The 26,121-nt window shown below is 40.1% G+C and overlaps 1 protein-coding gene across 1 annotated transcript; it reads left to right on the top strand.

Moving 5' to 3' along the window:
* Nucleotides 1-1,018: 1,018 nt before the first annotated feature.
* LOC103177818 (interleukin-6 receptor subunit beta) lies at nucleotides 1,019-25,708 on the top strand. The gene is made up of 12 exons (XM_007892172.2): nucleotides 1,019-1,172; nucleotides 4,697-4,857; nucleotides 7,802-7,958; nucleotides 9,255-9,337; nucleotides 10,848-11,064; nucleotides 12,448-12,636; nucleotides 13,798-13,899; nucleotides 18,060-18,203; nucleotides 19,088-19,228; nucleotides 20,044-20,128; nucleotides 22,041-22,122; nucleotides 22,623-25,708. Exons 1-12 carry the CDS (start codon nucleotides 1,064-1,066, stop codon nucleotides 23,286-23,288), a joined length of 2,136 nt encoding a protein of 711 aa, XP_007890363.2. The 5' UTR covers nucleotides 1,019-1,063; the 3' UTR covers nucleotides 23,289-25,708.
* The last annotated feature ends 413 nt before the right edge of the window (nucleotides 25,709-26,121 follow it).

Below are 26,121 nucleotides of genomic sequence, written 5' to 3'. Positions count from 1 at the left end.
TTCCTCGGCGAGGCGAAACCTTAGGCAAGTTTCCTTACTCCATACACCTCTGTTTAGCTAGCAGTAAGTAGGTTGTTATTCGATCGGTGATCGAATTTCTTTCTGGGATTAATAATCCATTAAAAAAAATTGGGTCATTCAATCAACGATTGTTTGTGGGACACTGCTATGGCAACTGGCTGCTACAACAACAACAACAACAAGATTCCATTTATAGAGCGCCTTTCACGTCGGGAGGACGTCCCAAGGCGCTGGGTTTCGCCCACAAATATACGGTCAATTCACTTCACAGTATGTTCTGCAAAGTGCTTTAAGACTTCTCAATGACGTGATAATGCTCTATATCACATTAGTTAATTAAATTAATTATAATTAAATTATATCACATAAGCAAGGATTATTATTATTATTGAATGCAAATCAATTTTGACTCCTGTCCTGACTTATTGTCTTGCTGGTTTGATGTACACGTATATGAAATACTATTTTCAATCCCATATATTATTTTATATAATGTTTATAATCCTTGCATTTGATATAGAGTCAAACCTGTCTTTAACAGCCACTCAGCAGATGGGGCCACAGTGGCCTTATATAAGAGTGGCCTTTGAATAAGAGATCATTGGAGTGTGTGCGTATGTAATGTGTGGCTGTTCCAGCGTGGTTGTAAACAGGGGCTGGTTGCTGAATGGATATGGTTGCTTGAACAGGTTTGATGATGGTTCACTATCATGTTGTTGAAGATTTCACAGGAATTACTGTTGAGTGAGTGTTTGTGTATTTATAGGTGAATGCAGCAGCCAACGAACACCAGAATGATCCACACACAGCCATGACTAATTTCTTTAGTCGTCTTTCCTTCATGGTTGTTTGTGTAATTAGCTGCTATATTCACCTACAAGTACCATCACATAATTTTTGTGAAACACTTTGAGACATCATAGATACTATAATAAAAACAAGGGTTGTTATAAACTCAACGTAAATGGTTGTTTCATTATTTTTCAGGAGTACGAGAAAACCTTACACCTGCAATACCTTGAAGAGTAATTCATGTTCTTTCATGTTTCCACATCTGTACAGTAAAGGACAACTCATGATCAGCGTAACAGCTCAGAATGCTTTGGGCAAAGCTCAGTCTGATCCATTGTACCTGGACGTTTCACATATTTGTAATTATAAATATTTTATACAAATAACTGTTAAATTAACCACACATTAGATGGTCTACTTCACAACTAATGTTAACAGCTTCAGATGTAATGGAGAAATGCCGGAAACAAATCATTTAGAATGTATCTTGTGTTGCATGACTAATATCCAGATACAGGATTTCCCCCTTATAAAGCACATGGGTTGAGTATGGATTTGCTTCGAGTGTGAGCGAACTGTGAACCCACACTGGCAGGAAGCATGGTACCTCTGGCTTCTGCCACTGGCTTCCCATGCTTTTTTTTAAAAAAGCCAACTTTTGGTTTATCAGGTCACACTGAGCTCACTTTCTGCTATGCACAGGAAGCACTTTCTGCATTCTGTGCACATGTGTTATGTGGTGGAAGTACCTCTGATGTCACTTTGCAAAAGAAGTGATGTCAGAGGCACTTCTTGCCCCAATGCACATGGGCAGGGAGTAGTAAGTGTTTTTTGCCAAAAGGTTGGCTTCTCATAAAATCATAGAATTATACAGCATAGAAAGAGGCCATTCGGCCCATCATGTCTGTGCCGGCTCTTTGAAAAGAGCTATCCAATTCATTCCCACTCCACCGCTCTCTCCCTATAGCCCTGCAAACTTGTCCTCCCCAAATAATTATCTATTTCTCTCTTAAACATTGTTATCGAATCAGCTTCCACCACTCTTTCAGGCAATTAATTCAAGATCTGAACAACTCGCTGTGTGAAACAATTTCTCGTCACCTCCCCTCTGCTTCTTTTAACAACTATTTTAAATAGTTAAATAGGTTGGCCATTTTTTTTCTTGCCTTATAAATGTGGGTTCTGACATATTGAACCCAGATGATAGCTAGCAATGTAAAGGTTGCCTTGTAACAGCACGAAATACATACAAAGAGGGTTTAACTTTTGCTGAAAATTCTATCTTTATGGCAATAAACATAACTGTAATGGATGGTTGAGGTTCTCGCAAAGCTTGATGAATATAAAACCTTCTTTATATAGTTTGGTTGCTATTTGAGGCCTTCCTCTCCTTCAGCTTGTGACTTGGCAGACTTGCCACTTAATGTAAATATTTATAAACAACAACAACAACAAAATGACATTTGTATAGCGCCTTTCACGTTGGGAGGACATCCCACGGCGCTGGACAGACAGAGTTACGGACCCGAGCTGAGGGTTGGGGTGGAGGAGGGTGGAGGATGGGGGGGAAGCAAGGAGATCGAAAGCACGGTCGAAGAGGAGGGTCTTGAGGTGGGTCTTGAAGGTGGCGAGGGAGGGGGCGAGGCAGAGAGACTGCGGGGTGGAGTTCCAGAGGGTGGGGGCAGAGTGGTGGAAGGTCCGCCCGCCGATAGTGGGGTGAGCAAGGCGGGGGACGTGAAGCAGGCCAGAGCCCACTGAGTGGAGGGAGCGAACAGGGTGGTAGGGGGTTAGGAGGTCAGAGAGGTAGGGGGGAGCAAGATCATGGAGGGCTTTGAAGCTGAGGACCAGGATCTTGAACTGTGTGATGGGAAGCCAGTGGAGTTGGGCAAGGATAGGGGTGATAGGGTCACGGAGCCTTGCGGAAGAGGACACGGGCTGCAGAGTTCTGGATGATCTGCAGCCTGTGGAGGGAGGAGTTGGGGAGGCCGACAAGCAATGAGTTCACATAGTTGAGCCTCGATGTAATGAAGGCGTGTATGAGGGTTTTGGCGGCCTGCGGTGTGAGACAGTGCCAGAGTCGGGCGACGTTGCGGAGGTGGGGGAAGGCAGAGTGAGTCATGGCACAGATGTGGGGTAGAAAGGATAGTTGAGGATCAAAAAAGGACCCAAGGTTCTGGACTGGCTTACCAAGATGGAGCGTGCAACCATGGATGGTGATGTTGTCAGTGCCTGAGGTGAGGAATTACATTATTCGGTCTTGTTGACATTCAACTGAAGCTCTCATCCAGGACTTGATGTCTGACAGACATTCTGTCAGCACAGCAGTGGTCCTGGAGTCAAGGGTGGAGGCAGAGAGATGCAGTTGGGTGTCATCCGCATACATGTGGAAGTTGACATCTATCATGTCTGCGGATGATGTCACCAAGAGGGAGCATATAGATATTGAAGAGGAGGGGACCAAGGACAGAGCCCTGAGAAACGGCTCATGAGATGGTCTTGGGACTAGAGGAGAAGCCATTTGAGGAGATGAGGTGCAGGCGGTGTGAGAGATACGATCCGAACCAATCAAGGACAGCGCCGTTGAGGTGGGAGGAGAGGCGGTGGATGAGGATAGAATGGTTGACAGTGTCGAAAGCAGCAGAGAGGTCAAAGAGGATGAGGAGGCAGAGGGACAGAATGTCATTTGTCACTTTGATCAGAGCTGTTTCTGTGCACGGAAACCCGATTGGAGAGGTTTGAGAAGGGAGTGGCGCGAAAGGAAGGAGAAGCTGAGAAGCAACAACTTGTTCCAGGACCTTGGAGAGGAAGGGGAGGTTGGAGATGGGGCAGTAGTTAGGGAGTAGAGAAGGGTCCAGGGAGAGTTTTTAAGGATAGGAGTGATGACAGCGGTTTTTGAAGGAGTGGGAACAGTACCAGAGAGCAGGGAGAGGTTTACGATGTTAGGGTAGGGATAGGATTAAGGGAGCAGGTGGTGGGTTTCATGCAGGTTATGGTGGTGGTGAGAGAGGAGAGGGAGACGGTTGAAAGGTGTGGAGGGAGGGGTGGGTAGGGGCTGGGGTGGGAGGAGGAGATGGGCAGGGGGTAGCAGTTGCAGTGGCAGAGGCAGTTGAGCGGATTCCCTCGACTTTGGATTTGAGGAAGTTCAGCATCGCCTCGCAGTTGGCATTTGAGGTGAGGATGGGTAGATGAGCTGGTTGGAGGATGGGGAAGAGGAGCCTGGGGTTATCCTTAGCCTCCAAGATTGTCTTGGAGTAGAACGATGATTTAGTGGAGGCGAGGGCGGAGCAGTAGGATTTGACATGTCCAGGCAGACAGATAGGTTTGATTTAAGCCAGGTACGCTCAGCGGAACGTGCCTGGGCTTTAAGGGAGCGGAGATGGCTGGTATACCAAAGTGATTTACGTGAGTAAAGATGCTCGGTGTCAGGATACGCTACTGTAAAGCCCTCCAAGACCCTTCCCTTCATGAAGGAAACACTATCATGCAGGCTGTTGTTTTAATAATAGTAATCCTTGCATTTCATATAACACCTTTTGCATCAGGAGGATATCTCAAAGTGGGTCACAGAATATACTGTAAAGTGTAGTGACTGTGAATTTGTAGATGAACGTCTGCACCTCTATTCATGGCTGACTAAACTGTGGGATGAGGGTTGACCAGTCAATTCTGTGTTATTCCCTTTTCTTCTTTTCATGCTCTCCAGTAAAAGAAGGCAAAGTGATATTCTATGAGGCAGAGCTGTGTTATCTTCCATAAAGCTGAAAGTCCACCTATAACATAGAATTATGTATTAGGTCTATTGTGGGTATGATATTTAATTGTCTTCCCATGAGAAAGTGCCTGTATGTTAGTTGATTGATGATTGGTATCTTCTTTATTCTAGTGAAACCTGCATCTCCGAAGAATGTAGCTGTTCAACCTTGTAAGGATCAAAAGAGATGCTTGTTGATAACATGGCAGACACCTAGAAGTTCAACGCCAGTTAATTTTCCTCTCAAATATAACATTAAATATCGAATGGTTGATACAGAATCCTGGACTCAGGTATGCTAGAATATGAATCAATTTCAAACTGAACTGTTAAAGTATGCTTGGGTTCATTGAAGTGCAGTTCACACAAAAATATCCCCCAATCTTATGCCTGTCTAGGTCGATGTTAAAGATCCCATGGCACTGTTTGAAAAGAGAAGATGAGTTTCTCCCAATGTCCTGGCTGATAATCCCCTAAATAAAATTGGTCACTTATTCCAGGCCTGCTGCGTTTACCCACAAATACACAGCCACTCAATTTCACAGTAAATCCTGCGAAGCGCTTTGAGAAGTCCTAGTAACATAGGAACATAGGAATTAGGAGCAGGAGTAGGCCATTCGGCCCCTCGAACCTGCCCCGCCATTCACTAAGATCATGGCTGATCTTCTAACTTAACTCCATCTGCCCGCCTTCTCCCCATATCCCTTAATCCCTTTATCCTTTAGAAATCTATCAATCTCAGTCTTGAATATGTTCCAGGTCTGAGCATCTACAGCCTTATGGGGTAGAGCATTTCATAAATTCACTACCCTCTGAGTGAAGAAATGTTTCCTCAACTCTGGTTGAAAGGACTGATCCTTAATCTTAAAACTGTGACCCCTAATTCGAGATTCTCCTACCAGGGGAAATAGTCTCACACTGTCTTCTCTGTCAAGCCCCATGAGAATCTTATATGTTTCTGTAAGATCACCCTTAATTCTTCCATATTCTAGAGAATATTGGCCTAGTTTACTCAACCTATCCTCACAGGTCAACCCCCTCATCCCATGAACTAACCTAGTGAATCTACACTGCACCCCCTCTAAGGCGAGCATATCCTTTGTTAAATAAGGAGACCAAAACTGCACACAATATTCTAGGTGCGGTCTCACCAAGGCCCTATACCGCTGTAGCAAGACTTCCCTACTCTTGTATTCTAACCCTTTTGCAATAAAAGCCAACATGGCATTAGCCTTCCTAGTTGCTTGCTGTACCTGTATACTAACTTTTTGTGACTGGTGTACAAGGACACCCAAATCCCTCTGAACACTAACATTATCTGGTCTCTCCCCCTTTAGAAAATAATCTGCTTTTCTGTTTTTACTACCTAGGGGAATAACTTCACACTTCCCCACATTATATTCCATCTGCCACCTTCTTGCCCACTCACCTAGCCTATATATATCCCTTTGCAATCTTTTTGTGTCATCCTCAGAGCTTACGCTCTCACCTAGCTTAGTATCATCCGCAAATTTAGATATTTTAAGTTCTATGCCTTCTTCCAGATCATTGATATAGATTGTAAATAGTTGAGGCCCAAGCACTGATCCTTGTGGCACTCCACTAGTCACATCCTGCCAATCTGAGAAGGACCTGTTTATCCTTACTCTCTGTTTTCTTCCCGTTAGCCACTCTTCGATCCATGCTATTATATTGCCGTTAATTCCATGTGCCCTAATCTTGTGTAGCTACTACTATTACTTACTACTACTACTACTAGTCCTAGTGATAGTAGTAGTAAGTAGTATTGGTAGTATTAACACATCCATTGGGTAATTGTCAATTCATCCGAAGGATTGTTAGTCAGGGGAGAAACACCTTTCCTTTTTAAATTATGTGATGGAAACTTTAACATTCACCTGAGGACAGGCAGAAGGGACCTCAGCTTAATGTCTTATTCTGAAGGACAGAACCTTTGGCAATCCAGCTTGTCCTCAATACTGCACTAGATTGTCAGCCTATACTGTGAGCTCAAGTACTCATATGGAGCTTAAAATCCCCCCTCCACTCCACCAATCTTCTGGTTCAGAAGGGAGAGTGCTGCCAACTGAGCCACGTTGCATCTATTTTGTTGTATTCATGAAAGCGGGAACTTTAAGCATGAGAGTAAAATTTAACAGAATCAGCTCTTTAGCTTTGATCTTAAAAAGACTGTAACTATTATTATGGAACAGTAAACAGAGCAAATTATTCTACAATGGTTTGATGTTGAGGCAACAATGGATAAGAAGATGTACATTAGGGATCGTACCACAAGGGGGAGGTAGCCGTAAGCATGGTCGAAGAGGAAAGACTTGAAAAAGGGGAGAGATGGGGCAAGGGGGGGATTGAGGGAGAGTGTTCCAGAGTTTCGGGGTGCAGTGGCTGAATGCACGACTTCCAATGGTCAAGCGGAGGGTGTGAGGGACGAGCAGGAGCAGGCCGGTGCCAGTCGAGCGGAGGCGCCAGGTGGTGGATTGGGGAGTGAGGAGGTTGGCGAGGTAGAGGGGTGCCAGGGAGTGAATGGATTGAACACGAGTGTGAGGATCTTGAAGTCGATCCGTTTGGTGATGGGGAGCCAGTGGAGCCTGGCCAGAGCTGGTGAGATGTGGGTACAGAGTTTAGTCTGGGTCAGTATGTGGGCAGCAGAGTTCTGATTGAGCTGGATCTTATGATTGATGGAGCTGAGGAGCCCGGCGAGGAGTGCGTTGGAGTAATCCAGGTGGGAGATTTCAGCTGCATTTGGGGTAAGGTCTGAGGCGGGGAATGTAGCGGAGGTGGAAGAAGGCGGTCCTGATTACGGACCGAAAGTGGGGGGAGGAAGGACAGCTGGGGGTCGAACTCACTGGTTCGGTGAGGTTGAGGGGTTTAGATCTGCAGGCGTGAAGACATTGATGGGAACCAGAGTATGGCTTCTGTCTTCTCCACATTCAGCTGCAGGAAGTTTACACTCATCCAGGCCCCAATGTCTGCCAGGCAAGCTGATAGAACAATGGTGGACCTGAAATTAGTACTGGAGGAGGCAAAGTAGATTTGTGCGTCATCTGCAAACATGTGGAATTTTATCCCGTGTGTATAACAACAAATCAATTACTGTTTCAATCATAACGTGGAAACCAATTGTAAAAGCAGTTATATTACAAATGTCGCTGTCAAGTTGCTATTGATAATTATTTGTATAATGTGCAGTAATGATACATACCATTACATTTCTTTTAGGTAGCAGTAGATGGAAATTCATCAGGGACTTCATTAATGCTTAAGAATCTCAAACCCTTGAGCAACTATACAGTTACTGTCCGCTGCATTGGCAGTAAAAGACAATTCTACTGGAGTGAGTGGAGTTCAGAGGAAACGGGAACAGCTTCTGGAGCCAGTACGTACTGAGACTTTCAACAATGTATAAATTCACAGAATGTTTACAGGAGGACGGTTCTTGTGCGTCCTGCAATTTGTGGAGTCCTGTGGTATTGGTTAGAGCACTTGCCTCATAAGGGAGAGGACCTGGGTTTGATTCCCAGATAGGGTGAAATGTTAGGCAAGTTTCCTTACTCCACATGCTATTTACCTAGCAGAAAGTAGGAATCCGTTGTTATTTGATTGTCGGAATAATTTTCTGGGGTTAATAATTCCTTCAAAAAAAAATAATTGGGGCTCTCAATCCACGACTGTTTGTGGGACACCATTGTACGCAATTGGCTGCTACGTTTCGTCCACAAAATACACAGTGAATTCACTTTATAGTATATTCTGTGAAGCACTTTGAGACATCTTGAAGATGTGATCAGGCGCTATATCAAATGCAAGGATTATTATTATGGAAGCTTCAAGATCATAGCTGGAATTTGCAAACAATGGTACAGGAAAATAATTTGTGCATATTGGCAATATTGCCAATAACCAGGCTTGGCTGACCAAACTTTCTACTGCTATAACTGCATTTTTCTATCTGACACTATATCTTGATGGTTCTCCTTCTCATGTACAATATAAAGCCATTGCATGCACTTGTGTGCATGCCATGGCTTTATATTATACAGGAAACATTTTTCTCTCTTCTGCACTAAACCTTTCCCTAATTTCCATTCTTCCCTTTTGCTCGCCCTCTTTAGCTCTGTGCATACTAAACTGAAGACTTCAGTCTTTCCATTTGAGATGGAATCTGTAATATGATTACACATTAACATCATAACCCCAACAAAATCTTGGCAAAGGGGCTGAGTGTATCCAAGAAAAAGGTGAGTGGTTGTGAATTTGCCAATGAACCATGCCTTATCTTAAGAATATCCTTCACCATTTCTATGTTTCACATGAAATGTAACAGTTTAATGCTCCGAGAAGCTACCCTACATGATGGGCACCATAAATGCAAGTTGTTGTTCTAAGATTTTGAATTAAAAATGTTTTTTTCTTCCCCTCTGTATATTTACAAAACGTTATCAAAAATTGATGACAGGTAAGCAGATTCCAAATTCAAGCTGGAAAACAGTCACACTTTTAATACTTTCTGATAAACAGATAAAACCTTGATTTATCAGTTCTAAGTATCTACAATAGGTTAGCACCCTTCCTCATTTGCAAACGATTTAGTAAAGGAAAGGATGCTAAAAGGTATATTCAAGAGAATTTTTGGTGTTTCCTGTCCTCTTTACCTCTTTCCTTCTGTTTTTAGACCCATCAAAAGGCCCAGATATTTGGAGACAAATTCAGGATTCCTCTTCTCAGGGAAAACGAAATGTGCATCTATTGTTGAAGGTAATTTGCCTCCAGTGTTGAAAGTACAAAATGTTAAGTACCTTCTTTTGACAGTTAGCTTGACATGCTTCAGCAAATTTGGACAATTGTAAATTTTGCACACATTTGAGAATATTTGAGCTACAGGACTCCACACATTTGTGGAGTCCTGTAGCTCAGTGGTTAGAGCACTCGCTTTGCAAGTGAGAGACCTGAGTTCAATTCCAGGCAGAGGGCGAAACCTTGGGCAAGTTTCCTTACTCCACACGCCTAATAATAATCCCTCCAAAAACCAAAACAATAATTAAATTGGTCATTTTCAATCTACGACTGTTTGTGGGACATTGCTGTGCGTAATTGGCTGCCGCGTTCGCCCACAAATATACAGTCAATTCACTTTACAGTGTGTTCTGTGAAGCGCTTTGGGACATCCTCCCGACGTGAAAAGCGCTATATCAAATGCAAGGATTATTATTATTATTATAATAAGAAGCATTCGGCTTCTTTGTAAGGTGTGTGGCAGCCTGGCTCAGCGGTAGCATTTTCGCCTCTTGAGTCAGAGGTTTGTGGGTTCAAGGCCCACATCAGGATTTGGACCTTATATAGTCTAACCTGACACTCCAATGCAGTGCTGGGGTGTGCTGCATTGTTGGGGTGCCTGTCTTCAGATGAGATATTAAACCAGTTCCCATCTCCCTGTTTAAGTGGATTTTAAAGATCCCAAAAAAAACATTCAAAAAGAGAAGGGAGTTTGTCATGGTGTCCCAACCAGCAATCCTCCAAATAAAATTGGTCACTCATTCCATGGCTATTTGTGAAACATGGTTGTGTGCAAATTTAGCTGCCGCGTTTGTCCACAAAGTGCACGCACACAACACTTCACACATTACATAGTATGTCCTGAAGTGATTTGGGACACCATCCCGACATGAAAGGCACTAACCAAATGTATGGGTTATTATAATTATGATGTTTTCTCCCTTCTGAATGCATATCACATCACCTACCATTTTCTATGTAAGGTCAGTAGATGCTCTTGAAGCTCTGCTAACACCCGCCAGTGTGATGATACAGCTCAGTTTAGACTTTAATGTTTACCTCTTGCTTACTGGAGAATTGCCTCACATTTATTTGATGGTGGTATCATAATCATTTTAGTTCTTGATTTTGATATAGCATTTATAATGTCAAAAATTTTGAATCTGAGAACTCCTACAAATTAAATGCAAAGGACAACCTGCACCCTAACGCTGCATGGCACTAATACAACAAAACACTGGACGTGTTTGCATTCCCATTCCCCACTTTTTAGTTCCACGTTAAAGAGTGTTGTGTTTTCAAAAGAGCTTTTGCTGTCTTCTCCTGAATGTTTTAACGCAGACAATTGCTCAGTACAATTCCAGTCACCCTAATTGGGGACACATTGTTCATCTTGACTTTCCAGTAGCTTTTATTACTTCAAGGCTTGTTTGTTTTAAACATAGAAAATAATAAAAATTGTGTTTTCAATGTGACCGCTATTATGATGCAGGCACTGGACAAGTCCGAAGCTAATGGAATCATTCTAGGATACAAAATATGGATTGAGAAACAAAACGGGGAACCAGTGATTCAAGAAGATTACAACACCTCCTTGAATTATTCTTTCCTTCTGACCCATGAAGTCCATATTATAACAGTGATTGCTTACAACTCAGCTGGTGACTCTCCTAATTCAACCTTGATAATTCCAGCGGTCAACCAAACAGGTATGTCTCACTGTGACAAAGATGTCAACTAGAAATGTTTAATAAGATAAGTTTCAGTATCTTTAATCTGCCCTTTTATAAATGTTGAACCTTTCACTGTCAACTCAGTTCCTCCTGCTGTTGTGTTATTAATTTTGTTTAGGACAATGGTTGACTGTTCAACTAAATCCAATTTAAATTGTGATGTTTGGTGAGACTCAGTAACAGAGGGAGTCAGAGACAACACAAATCAATGTTAAACATTTATTCTTTCTTTATATATTTCTCAAGCATGGATGCACATTACGTATCAACTTCTATACTAAACTTCGTAAATATGAAACATATACGATCCGTCTCTTCTCAATATCTTCCTAGGAGAAGGTGAAACGCCAGGCGCACAGGTTCTGCCGGTCTATGCACAAGTGCCTATTCCTAGCTTACCTTTATACCCTTGTTATTTACTATTTTTAACTACATGTCCTTAGCCATACATTGTGTTTCCTTATATGGCAATGCACAAACACAGGTTACCGATTTTGCCATCTAGATTTTCCAGCGTAACTATTTTAAACTTTGTTAAAGTTTGCAACAACTCAATCACAAAGTTTCACTATCATGACATAGGTTTAGTTCTTTGTCTGAGTCTAGTTAGTACAAATATGATTAACCTTTAACACCCCAGGGCCTTTGATTATAATTGAAGAAATACAATCCAGCATAATCACATATTCTTATAATATTCTCATAACACTCCCACTGGCCAGTTTACCCCTTGCTATCTCCCCAGCAAACTGTGCTTTGCTCAACATCGCAAGCTGAGATGATAGATGGTTAACTATTGACTTCTTCAGAGCCTTCATCATTGCTGCTCTGAGCTCAATGAGCATTGTTTTTTTTAAGATGCAACGTGTGGAGTAGAAGTTCCATTCGATGTATACTGCCATCATGAGTACCCGACACTTTGTGCTGTTCCTTGCAGCTGATTGGATAAAGCTCAAATCTAAAATAAGATTTTAATCCAGAATTCACAGTCCATGGTTCAGTGCCCTAATATAGTATATCACAAAACCACTGGCACAGTATTATCCATACCACAGTAACATCATCTCAGTAACGTTGGCTTTGAGGATGCAGCCATCAATGGAACTAACCAGAAGGTGCAGTCAGAAAAGACCATCCTATTCTGTTTAGTCAAATATAAATTCAGAAACAGGAACTGGAATCACTTGTATACTATGCTCAACAACTCATGTAAATACTAAGGCAAAAATATAAAGCTTTGCATTGATTAAATAAACAGGGTTACAATAGACAATATTTTGCTTTTAGGCGCACTTAGAGTACGTCATTATGAATTATTTATTGTTAATAAAAGATGTGTGTGCTTTCTCTTTGAATAAGATCCTCCACCTGTCCAGCATGTCCGAATTATACCTCAGAATGATCAGTTCCTGTTAGAGTGGAAGAACCCAAAACGGCCCGGTAATGGATTTGTGATTGAATGGTGTTTGGCTCTGGATACAAAACTGTGTTCTGGAATGCTACATTGGCAACATGAGCGTAACTCATCTGAGACAGCTTTCATACAGAGTGAGTAATTATTCCAGAGAACGTGCTTTATTCTGAACATTAAAGAAATACTCTCTGTGTATACAATATTTACTACAGGGGTCTGAAGTTTCTCACGTTTTGGGATTAAGATTACTCTCGTAAAATATAAGACAGGTTGGAAGACAGTCTTAGTTTTGAAACTGATCTCTGCACTACTGAAAAAGATTGGATTTCAAATAAAGGCCCAATTTAGCACCATTTGATCTTAAATTTGAGGACAATATTCTTAAACCTAAGAATTTTAGATTATAAGGATTTTGTTTTGCCATATGCACTGATCATAAAAATAGAGAAGTAACTTATAGGAGTAATTAATTGTATGTAAAATATCTAAAATCCCTGCTCGTAGATATTCTTTATCACTTAACATTTCAGTGTTTTATATCCTCTTTGTACCTTCTTAGTTGTAGAGAAAGACAAAGGGTGAAGTAAACACACAGCTGATAGCTGTCATCATATTCTGATAGAGCAAGTCTTCTGGGTGATCTTGACTCAGTCACTCTGCAGCAAGATAGAGAAAGAGACATATTTTTAATTCTAATGCTTAGCCTTTACCAAACAGCAAAAATAATAAATGTTTGTGCTTAGTGGGATTTAAAGTTGAGTTCCTAAATAAAAGTCTTTGCTGGTTATGATTAGTGTAGTCAACAAGTCCCCAGAAAAACACATCATCTTTCACATCATGGTTGTTTGAAGGACAATGCTGTTGCAAATTAGCTATCACATTCACTGACAAAATATGCAGTCACTACATCTTGCACTAAATCATGTGAAGTGCTTTGGCATATCCTCTTTATGTGACAGATAGTATACCAAATGCAAGGATTATTATTTCTAGACAACAGTCACAACAGTTTTAAAATAATGTTATTGTGAGGGAGTTTGTGATGCTTTAATGTGATAGGGCAAACGCTCGGACTTTATTATGGATGCTCCGCTATTATAACTAGCAATGTTTGGGTCAATGGTCAATAAGCTGGTGGCATTGCACTGTGTACATTCAAAATATTACATGGTTAGGATCAGAAACTGTTTTAATAGGAAGCCTTTATTTTGATTCCAGATGGAAAGTAAAGAACATTGGAGAACATTGAAGAACTTCTTTGCTTCATCTAATAAAGTTTTTTAATTTTCCCACAGGAGATATAATGCCCTTCAAATGTTATATTATCACTTTATTTGCGCTGTATGATGAAGGTCCTGGACGTCTATTTTCAGGATTGGCATACCTAGAACAAAAACGTAAGTAGAGTTCCTCCAAACCTTTAAAGTAGAAAGATGAACCTTTTTCAATGATTCACAACAACAGCAGCACAGTGCACTTATAAAAAGGTTTCCACATAGCCCTCAATCAGCTTATTCAGTGAATATCATATTCATATACTGTATCTGTTTCATACCAGCCAGAATGATCACAGGCTCTATCACTGGTCTGTGTAGAGTTAGCTAAACTAAGCTGTGGCATCACTGAGATAACTATTATTGGGACAGGGAAGATGGGGTTGGGGTGGGTGGGGAATAAGGCCCTAGATTTGGCTTCAGAGTTAGGCATCACAAATCAGACAGGATTCCTGCTTCTGATCAGAATTCCCTGTGTGTGTATAGTATAGAAGTGCTTTGATACATCTCATTGACATGATCAGGCAATCAAATGCAAAATTATCAGCAGCATCAGCCTGCCAGCACTCCTAAAACTGTCATTCCAGTGAGGTCTACATGGACCCCAGTGCTCATACTGCAGTGGAAAGAAAAAAGAGTCAGACTCCAGATGAGTGGGAGGATAAGAAAACAATACTTGGAAGAGAAAATTGATCAGCAGGGGAATAGAAAGGGACTTTCCAACAACAAGAAGTTGCATTCCATAGATTCTTGCAGTTTAAAGAGCTTGTGAGGCTGAATGTCCATACAACAACAACAACTTTCATTTATGTAGCACCTTTCATGTGGGGAGCATCCTGGAACACTTGGATTGCAGTGACAAGGAAAAATCACTTGACTAATACTGATCAAATTGTGTCACTTTGGGTTTGTTGAAATATTGACTATCACCTCAGGATACATTGGTATATTTCAAACAGCAATTGAATGTTCCATAGTTATACGGTTAAAAGTAGCTTCATTCCCAGCCAGGAGGGCGTGTATCCCGAGTCATTGTGATCAGTTGATCAAACTGGGAGTCTATAGGGTAAACTGCACAAAGATAACTTGGACAAAGTTAACATTGGTCGGAGCATAGGTTTAAATTAGCAAACTAACCTGGTTGGAGAAAAATTGTTTTCAGTTCTGTGTGTGTGTTAGGTAAATTATTGCTGTTTTACCGTTCTGTCTGTTGCCTAGTTTATCTATATAAGGGTTACAGTGTAGCTGATTTGTCTTATTTCAGTAATGCTCAAATCCAGCAGGCAAGGATAGAGGGAACACCCATTGAAATTATATTTCAAATTTCTGTGGCCATACTGTTTGTTACTCATGATATTATCATTAATGATGTGCTGTAATTAGAGATTCTAATAATATTTGAAGGGATTGATGTGGTGGCTGAGGTAAAAGGGAATCGTGAAGATGCTGATGGTGATAGTGGGCCTGTGCTGCCTACTTGACCCACTCGAGGTGGGGACTGGATATTTTGCAAACCCAGATTTCTGGTTTGTCTTAAGTTGAACCAAAAAGAATATCGCAAAGACTCAGGAACTTGTTTGCTGAAATAGAACTGATTCTGCGTATCACAAAGACATTGGTAATATCAGTATATTAAACTGCAAAGAACAAAAGGAGTGTACCGAATTTGAAGGATATGTGTTTAACCCTACAATGAATGGTAAAAACAAACAGTTGAAGGTCTCATTGCCCACTTGGCGTACATGACTAAAAAGGTCTAAATTTGGGAATGAAGAAGACAAGTCTAACCGATCTTAAGAAGAGATATTCTCCAATCAACATTGATTGAACCATGTTAACAAGTCGATTCCTAATGACAGCCGCTGTATCAATCTGATTAATTAATTGGACTGATTATATCTTATTACTCATGTCTTATGCTTTTGTGATTGCCCAAGCCATCACTTTATTTACATTGATTGTGTCTTGATGTTATTTGCGCTCTTATTAAGGGCTACCAGGGTGCAATCTGACCATTTACAGTTAGCTATCTTAATAAATCATAGATAAATGAGAGATCGAAAATCTTATTTTCCCACTCTCAAGGTGGGGACTGTTGAAATATTTTGACTATCACATGAAGATATATTGGTATGTTTCAAAAAGCAACTGAATGTTCCAGAAGGTTTGATAATTAAATGGTTAAAAGTAGCTTTGCTGGACGGGCTGAGGTTAGCTTCTGAGTACATTTCAAATTTTCCTGGGAAGATGTTCACTCCTCTGAGATAATGAGCAATCGGGTCCTTGAGTATAGTTGTAAGAGCAATGGACCACAGAAAGAAATGTCTGCAGCCTCAGACACCTGCCCATCTCAAGGCTGCCCAGATGTTGTCCATATCTCTCTCTCTGTAAATCAGCCTGCGAAGGGTGGGGGCTATCTCTGTGACAAGGGGAGTTGGAGTTGAAACACATAGAAGAATGATGTAACTTTGAAATAGCTGGAGTTGTATAGAAGGTCAGCACACTTCCTAGTGGAATCGATATCGATTCTACTGTATCAATATATATGAACAGGGGTGAGGGAATTGCAGATTGTTAAACCTTATGTTTCATCTAATGCAATAAACTATATACTCTTACCCAGCGCTTGTTGAATTATTAACAGGTTCAATTGAAAGCTATAGTGGAAAATCCAGGCTACTTACAATTTTATCCTGTTCATATAATAATAATAATCCTTGCATTTGATATAGAGCCTTATCACATCTTTGAGATGTCTCAAAGCGCTTCACAGAATATACTGTAAAGTGAATTGACTGTATATTTTGTGGGCAAAATTTCCTTCTTTCCTAAACAACCTAACATATCGGGTTAGGATTAGGGTTAGATTGGTAATTTGTTTTTTTTGCTGAATGAAAAAAAACTTTAAGAATCCCAAAACATTTTTTCCTGTTAATTTGTTATTTGAACTGCAGTGATCTTGTTCTGAAAATCATGATCAAAACAAGCTTCAAGTGTTACACCATACACTAGATACATTCTTATTTACTGTATACCTGAAAAACTCACCTTATCCTAACAAAAAGATATAATATCAAAAACATACAATAGTGTGATATATGGAGTCCTGTAGCTTTGCAAGCGAGAGACCTGGATTTGATTCCCAGCAGGGAGAAACCTTGGGCAAGTTTCCTTACTCCACATGCCTGACAATAATCGCACAAGAAAAAAAAAAATAATAAATTGGTCACTTCAAACCATGTCTGTTTGTGGAACACTGTTGTGCGCAATTGGCTGCTGCATTTTGCCCACAGAAAATACTGTCAATTCACTTTACAGTCTATTCTGTGAAGCGCTTTGAGACATCTAGAACACGTAAAAAGTGCTATATCAAATGCAAGGATTATTATTATTATTATTATTATTATTATTATTATTATTATTATTATTATTATATCATCCTGTGGCATACTTTAATATTATCTATAAAACAAAATTTAAAGGAAACATTCACTTCAGTATCTAGATGAAGTTAATAATGTCTTAATTCATGAATACTTGTGTGTATGTATGTGTATGCGTTTGTTCTAAGGATTCAGCAATCCATCAAGGAGCTGTTGATATTTGTTCAATTAACTTTTACCAGGGTTTAATGACTTGCAGTGTGCAGCAATTCTCAGAATTGTCAGTCGAGCACTCTTGCATTAATGTTTGTCTGTGTGTACCTGTGAATTAATAGTGTGGAAATTAGTGTATTAAGAAATATCATTTCAGTGAGGAGCAATTTCCACTGCTAATCATTTTCCACTGTTAAATGATCTGTTTTACCACCTCACTCTGCGCTGCTAAGTAATTGATCTATGACACTGATACAATAGTTATTCTGAAAAACTAGCATGTTTGAAAAAAATAATTTGAGGTAAAATTCAACAACAGTAATTCATATGGGCTAGAGTTTCAGAGCATTTCATCCAACTTGGTCTAGATTTACTCTGTTTAAGTATAATATCAGATAATAATAATTCTTACATAACAAGCTTAATTTTGAAGCTGCATTTCTGTAAATTCTGTTGAAGCTGCGTTTCTTCTAAAAACTACAGATCTTTTAAGATCTACATAAAACTAGCCTCAAAGTTAAGACTGAATTCAACAATTTTTCCAAATTCTGAATGCTCTAAAATGCTACATAAATAGTCATTCTCCACCCAGGGGAAATTTTAGACCCCTCCCCCGCATGTTAATGGTCTCCATACAATAACAATACAAATTATCTTCAGCACATTAAACTAGAACTTTTGTTTCAGCTCCAAAGGAAGGTCCACATGTTCGCTTTCAGAATGTGAAGGCAAAAGAAGCTACAATCAAGTGGGATGAAATCCCATTGGACAGTCAGTTTGGATTCATCACCAATTACACCATCTTTTACAAATCCAATAACAGTGAAAACTGTAAGTTATTGTTAAGCACCATATCATTGCATCCAGTTAATGAGAGGGCATGTGTTTTGTGATGGATTAATAAAACTAATATGAGGTGACAGATGTGTGTCAGTGCTGTGACTGACTACAGATGCTAGTGTTCTTAGTACTCACATGGAGTGTGCATCACAGGGAGATAGTTGAGCAGTACCTTCCATAGGAATATCCTGCTCAGTGTTACTGAAACAAATTTGTTGCAGATTACATTGATCCATATATCATTTGCCAAAATGAAAGGAGCCACTGGTAACACAGAATTAAATCCCCAATGGAGTGCTGGTTTGTCTAAGGCAGTGGTGGCCCACAGTTTTGATCAAAATAAATAAACAAAATAAATTGTCTTAATTGAATATTTATACCAAAAATCAAGAAATATCCAATCAAGAAAAAAACTAGAAACAAAACATTGAACTCAATCCGACTAACGTAGACTAGTGCAAATGTTTGGCGGGCTATTTCTTAATGGCCCCATGGGCCACTTCCGGCCCGTGGGCCATGTGTTGGTCACCACTGGACTAAGGTAAACATTGAAGATCTCGTGACAGTATTCAAACAGAGAAGCAAATTTCTCTCGATGTATAGGACATTTGGTCATTCACTTTATGTTTTTATGAGGCACTTCTATATGCATATGGGATGCTATTATTATTATTATTGTTATCATCATTATTATATTAAAATGTTTTTCCCTCTCCTGCGGCCCTGACATTTGCTGAGGTTATTTCCACAGTCACCTCCACTACCTCACCTAAGTGTCCATTTCAGTGTCTGAAGCTTATAAATTGGGGTTAAAAAGCAGAGTGACTAGCAAATCTGTTTCCTCTCTTTCTAAATGCAATTCTACTGCCTTCCAGCTGTAACAGTGAACTCAAGTTTTCGGGAATATACTCTGAGATCTCTGCAGAAAAATACTATGTACACAGTGCTCGTAATGGCATCTACAGTGAAGGGTGGCAAAAACAGCTCAACAATATTCTTCAATACAATTTTGTTCGGTAAGTAAAACTGTAGATATTAATATCTCAACAGTTATTTCTCAATAAGCTACACTGCATTCATCCAGTTGTACACGTGACAATAAAACTACTCTGATAAGAGGGAGAATTTTATTACTGTGGTACTTGTCTTCAATGCATTTTTCTGTTCCACATACCAAGCTTGACAGGGCAATATATACACTGGATTGTGTTGTACCAACATATTTGCGCAGAGGTGCACCGGGATACAGGCTCAATGTACATTTGCCCACAAGTGATGTTCTAGTTTTTGCCTTGTGCCATGGAGCTAGGCTGTGCTTCTCTGTGGAGAGAGAGGGAAAATTAGGAATGGGAGATATCCTGGACTCTTGAAAACCATTGAAAGCAGCAGTTGCGGAGTGTGCTTAACCTCATGGCTAGGGAGTCATTGTGGTTGAAAAAGTTATCATTGGGGAAATGGAAGCATAAAATACTCCTTGAGTGGAAAAAAGCATCTGAGATATGTTATTCTGGTCTCATGAGAACTGACCTTGGGCAAGATTGAAAGGGGAAAGAGGATGTATGTAATACAGCTTTTATAATGTTTAAAAAAAGGCCACCTACATGTATGCACAAGCACGGCTAGATTATTCTGATGGCATTGATACAAAGCAGCTTAATAAGCCAGCAAGACCATAGTTAGAGCATTTAAAGTTGGACAAAATGCCTAATAACGAGATATTGTTTTGACATTGACCTAATGAATCCTCAGAAAAGCTGAATGTTAATATTCCCATTAAAGGTTTATGCTGGATTTCTTCAAATAACTAACCAGTGGATCATTTTATTTGCAGAGATACAAGATATCGTGGCTATCGTTGTGCCTCTTTTCTGCATCATAATAATATTTATTTTACTAATTGGTTGCTATAAGAAATCGTGAGTATGATTTAATTTTAAGCATACCGTTAGCAGTTTATGTAATTTAACTGTTCAGATAAAATACTCAATGCATAGAGATAACTTGATAATTGACCTTTTCTGGTAGTCTACTAGTACTATTACTGCCTGTCACAAGTAATAGGAGTGCTGTAGTTCAGTGGTTAGAGCACTCGTCTCGCAAGCGAGAGACTTGGGTTCGATTCCCAGCAGGGTGAAACCTTGGGCAAGTTTCCTTACTCCACGCACCTGATAATAATCCCTCAAGAAAAAAAACAATAATAATTTGGTCACTCAATCCAGGACTGTTTGTGGGATACTGCTGTGTCCAATTGGCTGCCAATTTCGCCCACAAAATATACAGTCAATTCACTTTACAGTATATTGTGTGAAGCGCTTTGGGACGTTTAGAAGACGTGAAAAGCGCTATATCAAATGCAAGGATTATATTATTATAATAACTCATGTATTCCCATCAAAAGGAGGCACCAACAGCAACAACTTCTTGCATGTATATGGTGCCCTTTACTTGGGGTAGTGTCTCAGGAGCTAGAAAATAAATGTGATGGGGGTATTCACAGACTTCTTTTAGAAGGTTATGCACTATTTTCCAATTGAAAATCCCCCAAAACCTAGGTCCGGGTGTTTTACGCATTATAATTGCATATACTAAAGTCAGTACATTTTGTTGATGGGGGGAAATCACCTTCTAATGTTATCTTTAAATCATTGAAGTAATCTTAAGTTTGTTTCACAGTTGCTTTCAATTCCGTAACAATCTATCTGATTGAGTGTGAAAAATTTGGGATTTTCCNAAAAAATACTTTGCTTGACATGTTCCACCAGGAGTTTGATCTGGGAGGACAACAAACCCAGAGGATAATAGTTACAGCCCTCTGTAGCAACTTTAGTTGTCCGTTTGGCTCATTACATCTCCGAGTCAAAAGGTTGTGGGATCAAACCCCACGCTGGGACTTGAGATCACAGTCTAGGTTAATAGGCTTCAAACTTCAGTGAAATAATGCGGGAATCATGTAATTTGTTGGAGAAGCGTTCCTTTTGAATGAGACATTAAACTAAATTCTCATCTCTTATTCTGATGGATGTTAAAGATCTCATGACATTATTAAAAAAAAGCTAGTTTTGCTGTGTCCCGGCCAAACATCTTCTAGATTAATTGGTTCCGAGCGGATTCACTCAGCTGCCTCTGTCTACCAGCACCCCTCCCCCAACCTCTACTTCCAACATCCTCCCTCCTTCCACATCTTTGGACGTATCTTCCTCTCATCCCTCATTTACGTTGGGAAACCCACCACCTGCTCCCTTGATCCCATTCCCACACCTCTGCTGTACACCCAGCTTCCCCTGCCCGCCCCCGATAACCAACATCAGGGGGTCATCACCACCCCTTAAGTATCCCTCAGTGGACTCCTCCGTGCTCGCCAGTTACTGCTCTATTTCCATTGTGAGTGGCTGAGATATTCCATTTGATTTTCCAATCACCCCATTCTATTTGAGAGTAAATTCTATGGAGCATTTGATTCCCTGAATTAAAGTTTAATGCTCCATTTCATTGGAGTTCTTTCATTCTCTCATTCTGCCCCACAGAAACATATATAACCACTTACATGTAAATAGTGACAATCGCAGAAAAGAAATGTCTTGAAGCACTTTATAGAATAAGATTAAATTAGAAATGAACTAACTGCTAAATACAGCTGCAAATTTGCACCAATGACATCATAGAAACAGCAAAGAGATGAGTCATCAATTAATTCCACATTTTTGGGAGATTATTTCGATGTGGACGGTTTAAATGCCAAGATAAATGAGGTAAAAGTTTATGAAATGTCCACACTCTCTATGATTATTGTATTTATGATTAAATATCAATCTCCCATGATCCTGTCAGGATTGTGAAGGTCATCTGGCCTAATGTCCCAGACCCCGCAGAGAGCAGTATGGCTGGCTGGCTGCCCGATTCTCAACTTCAGGTAAGCTCTCTCCATGATCATTTCTCATTAGGTGGGCACAAGATCACAAGATTAGTTCAGATTATCAAGGCCCTTTGGCCCATCTGATCTCATCCTTCTAGAATACCCAAACTATCGTTCTCCCATCACGTCAACAAGCTGGTTTTGAATGAGGGGGCCGAGGGACTGCAACAGGTTCATGTTTGTGGAGTAGGATTGAGTAGGAGAGTGGGGCTGGGAGAGACTGCAGAGGTGGGTCAAGGGTGTGGAATGATATGTAAATGATCTGCTGCGGGGCAGGAAGTCAGGATGGTGTGCTGGTCACGTGGAACCTACTGTGGGAGAGGATATGGGCTCCCATGGATTGATGGAATATGGAAGGTCGGTGAAGAGAACATCTGAGAACTCAAGTCTGGTGGTGAAGAAAGCAAGAATGAGGGTATTGGCTGTATTGGGGGTGAGATAGGGATAGAGGCAGGTGATATTCTGAAACATGATTTAACTAGCCTTTTTATTATTAGAAAAATCAATTTCCTAAAATACTGGATCCAGAAACTGTCGTCAACTCTGACTTCAGTACATTGGAAGTCTTCTGTCTACATGCAAAAACTAAACAATACGATTTATGGAACGATGATGCTTTGAATCAGCACCTAATGGAAGGTCCATCTACTACATCTTCCTCTCAGGAGAGCACTCCCAATGATAAAATCAGAGGTGGTGGCCAGCTGGAACAGGACATTTTGGATACAGTAATGTACACCATCTTTGAAGACGGCTACAAGAGCCAAACTCCTGTCACCAGCAGCTCAATGTCAAACCAGCCTCTACTTTCACATTCTTTGGAAGGAAGCAGGAACGACCAGGAAACTGGGATAAATTGTTGGCAAACAGCTCCAGGAAACGGATGTCCACAGTACGTTCAAATAAGTGATATGTTTCAGGAAATTATTCAAACAAATCCATATCTTAAGTCCTCCATGAAACCAATCACAATCCAAAATTTACAGAGCCTGGAGAGCTTGGTAGCAGATCCCAGCTTTGATGAAAACCATGAAGTAATCAAGGCAATATCCAAAGACTCTGGATCATTGGATCCCCAGCAACAGAACAGTCAACTGGATGACATAGACTGGTCATATATTACACTGGAATTGCTGGAACATGAACTGAACAATTTAACTTAACAGCCAGATAAACAGTGTTTGTGACACAACCACAAGCAAAGCATCTCTCACCACTTGTATTCCATAACTGTGAAGACAAAACGTTTCTAGAGATTCTAGTGCTGCAGCTACTCTGAAAGGTGTGAGCATCTGTGTAATAATTGAAGTAAAGTATTACAGAAGTTTTCACATAAAGGTTGAATGATGTGATTGCTCTCCTCAGTTCTCCTTTAAACCTTTCATCCTGTCCCTGACCAATTTTGCTTTCTTTCTCCATTTCCTCCAATATTCTTCATCACTGTCCCTATCTCACCTCCAACTCTGCCGAAAACTCTCATTTGCACCTTTGTCACCTCCAGATGTGATTTTTCTAATTCTGATTCTCATTCTGACTTTTAAATTCCTCCATCCCCTACCAAGCTTTCATGCACTTTGCCCCGACCCTCTACCTAAATCCCTTTCTGCTTTGCACTCACCCTGCTTTCAAAAACGTACCAAAAGCCTTTTCTTACATGTAAAGCTGCTGTATAAGTTTAAGTTATTATTGTTATTGCTGTTTACCACAAAGGGATGGAGAGTTGACATTTTGGTTGAAGAAGGCTGTTGGTAATGGAATCTGAAAGAGTTGCTTGTGGCAGCACATAGACCCATGTTACACTTGCAGGTCCATGTAACAGTGCTGGTCATCACCTATCTCGAGATTTAAGATAACTACTGATAAACATTTCACCAAAGCATTTGACCAAAATAGGATATGGAATTCAGAAGGCGTTTAGGATATATTCTGCATATACTTCAAAGAAAAACCTTTAAAGCATTGGTTGAGAGGACAGCCCTTAACAATATTATGATCATGTCTCCTGGTCATCTAGCAGACAAAGGCAAGCAGTGGCAGAAACATTAAAATGTTTAGTGTTGGAATATTTGTGCACTTCATACTAATTCTGAAGAAAATTGATTTTATTTTTTGCATAATGACACTAGAAGTTGTCCCAGATTTTGTCAACAACACTGTCATAAACCGAAAAACATTTCACCTGCTGGGGTGAAATTTGTTAAATTCCATTTATTTTTGTTCCATAAAAATATAATACAAATTGATATTTATCTAGCGCTTTTCACACCTAGAGAATGTCCCAAGTGGTTTAATGAAAATGGCTCATCACCTGAGCTAGCAGTGGGAGGTGAGAGGATATGGGGTAGGAGGGAAGGGATAGAAGACTGAACGTGTCTGCAGACAACCAGACCATGTAGCCCATTCACACTGTGTGAAGAAAGCGTCACTGACATCAGCTTTGCAAATTAAGTTCCGTTTGCAGCATTCCTGCGAATGGCATTTGCAGACAAAGAGGAGGAAGTGACAACAAAGGTCACCGACTTGACCACCTGGAAGTTGGCAATCTTTTCATGCTTGTCTTATAATGCACTATCTGAGAGGTTAGAATGAAAAGGTCCTAAAGTGTTATAACAAGGTTGCCCTGCAAATGATGTTTTTATGGCTCAGTGGGTAAATGCAGTGCTGGGTGATGTGCACCAGCAAGGTCCTGGTTTTGATGCCTGGTCAGAGTTTAGATAACCAATCTCAGATGGAGCGACAGTGTGAGACCTACAATTGATTTTAGTGTCTAGTGATGGAACATTTTGGCCAACATTCCTATCACGTACAACTTGAACTTATACAGCATCTTTAACATAGGTTGAACATCTTGAGGCACGTTACAGGGACGGTTATGTTCGCTGAGCAGGAGGGAGAATTACTGTGAAGAATTATTATTATGCAGTGACGTCTACATATATTTGAACATGAGAACAAGGTTATGTTCCTTGATTATGAAGGACACACTGTGTAGAAGTCAGCTTTGGAACCTTAGCCTGTGGAACCTTACCTTGGTTTTTGTGTAACAGATTTTACGAAAATATGTATCTACTGATTGTGTTTTGTTTCCTTTGCTAAAAGAGTTTGTAATTTGTTTTTTAAATTGTAAACTTGTCCCAGCCACTGAGCCACTCTGTGTGTGCATGTGCATTTATAGAACACTCTTCGCATGAGGTAGCATTTCAGATTCCAGTCAAAAGTATTGGTTCGATTATGTTTGGGAGAAGTTTGGAAATGTGTTGTTTTCCAAATTACTCACACTCAGGTGAGAATATGTTTAGGTTAAGATGTTCTCAAAGAAAATGGCCAAGTTCTTTAATGCATTGAATTAATGTTTTCCTGAAACTTGTATCAATGATCATTTTAAGATTTTTATTCTGGTGTGGAAGAGACTTCTGAAATATCTGGTAAAGCCAGAGGGGGAACATCAAGATAGCAGGTCAGGAATATCACACAAGGAACCAAGAGAGAGAGAGACCTGACTGACTGACTGACTGATTGATTGATTGATTGATTGATTCTACAATGTGAAGAAAAATACCATTTTCCAAGCGAAAAAAATTATCAGTAAAATATGTATTTTATAAAATATTGTGTTTAATTCTTTTAATTCCTCCTTTTAAAGTCTGTATGTATGTATATGTGTATATTATCATATTCAATGAATTAAAAGCATACTCTTTAATTGGAAAACAAGCTGGTGTGATTACTGATATATTTCAGTCCTTATATCTTGGAGAATGAAAGTCATTTGTGCTTACATAAACAAATCATTCCACAAAATAGGCTTGAAAGGAGAGAAGTTGGCTGCAACTGAAATTGATAGTAACCGATTTTTGTTTTTTTGGTCAGCCGGGTGTCTTGACACAAGTGGAAACCTGTCACCATGCTAAAGAGTATCCAAACCAAGGTGAGATTTCCATGCATCCCACATACACATAGAAATACCAGAGATAGATTGTTGGAATGGAATGTGCA

This window comes from Callorhinchus milii, unplaced genomic scaffold (genome assembly GCF_018977255.1).
Source record: "Callorhinchus milii isolate IMCB2004 unplaced genomic scaffold, IMCB_Cmil_1.0 Scaffold1, whole genome shotgun sequence".
Taxonomy (NCBI): Eukaryota; Metazoa; Chordata; class Chondrichthyes; order Chimaeriformes; family Callorhinchidae; genus Callorhinchus; species Callorhinchus milii.
Note: the sequence above shows the minus strand (reverse complement) of the source record. Positions and strands in the feature narration are given on the sequence as shown.

Excerpts from the sequence above, each read along its gene's own strand:
- LOC103177818 (XM_007892172.2), top strand. The coding sequence starts at position 1,064 with ATGTTTCCACATCTGTACAGTAAAGGACAACTCATGATCAGCGTAACA. Across the intron at positions 7,959-9,254 it reads GGGAACAGCTTCTGGAGCCA|ACCCATCAAAAGGCCCAGAT; the intron begins GTACGTACTGAG and ends TTCTGTTTTTAG. Across the intron at positions 13,900-18,059 it reads GGCATACCTAGAACAAAAAC|CTCCAAAGGAAGGTCCACAT; the intron begins GTAAGTAGAGTT and ends CTTTTGTTTCAG.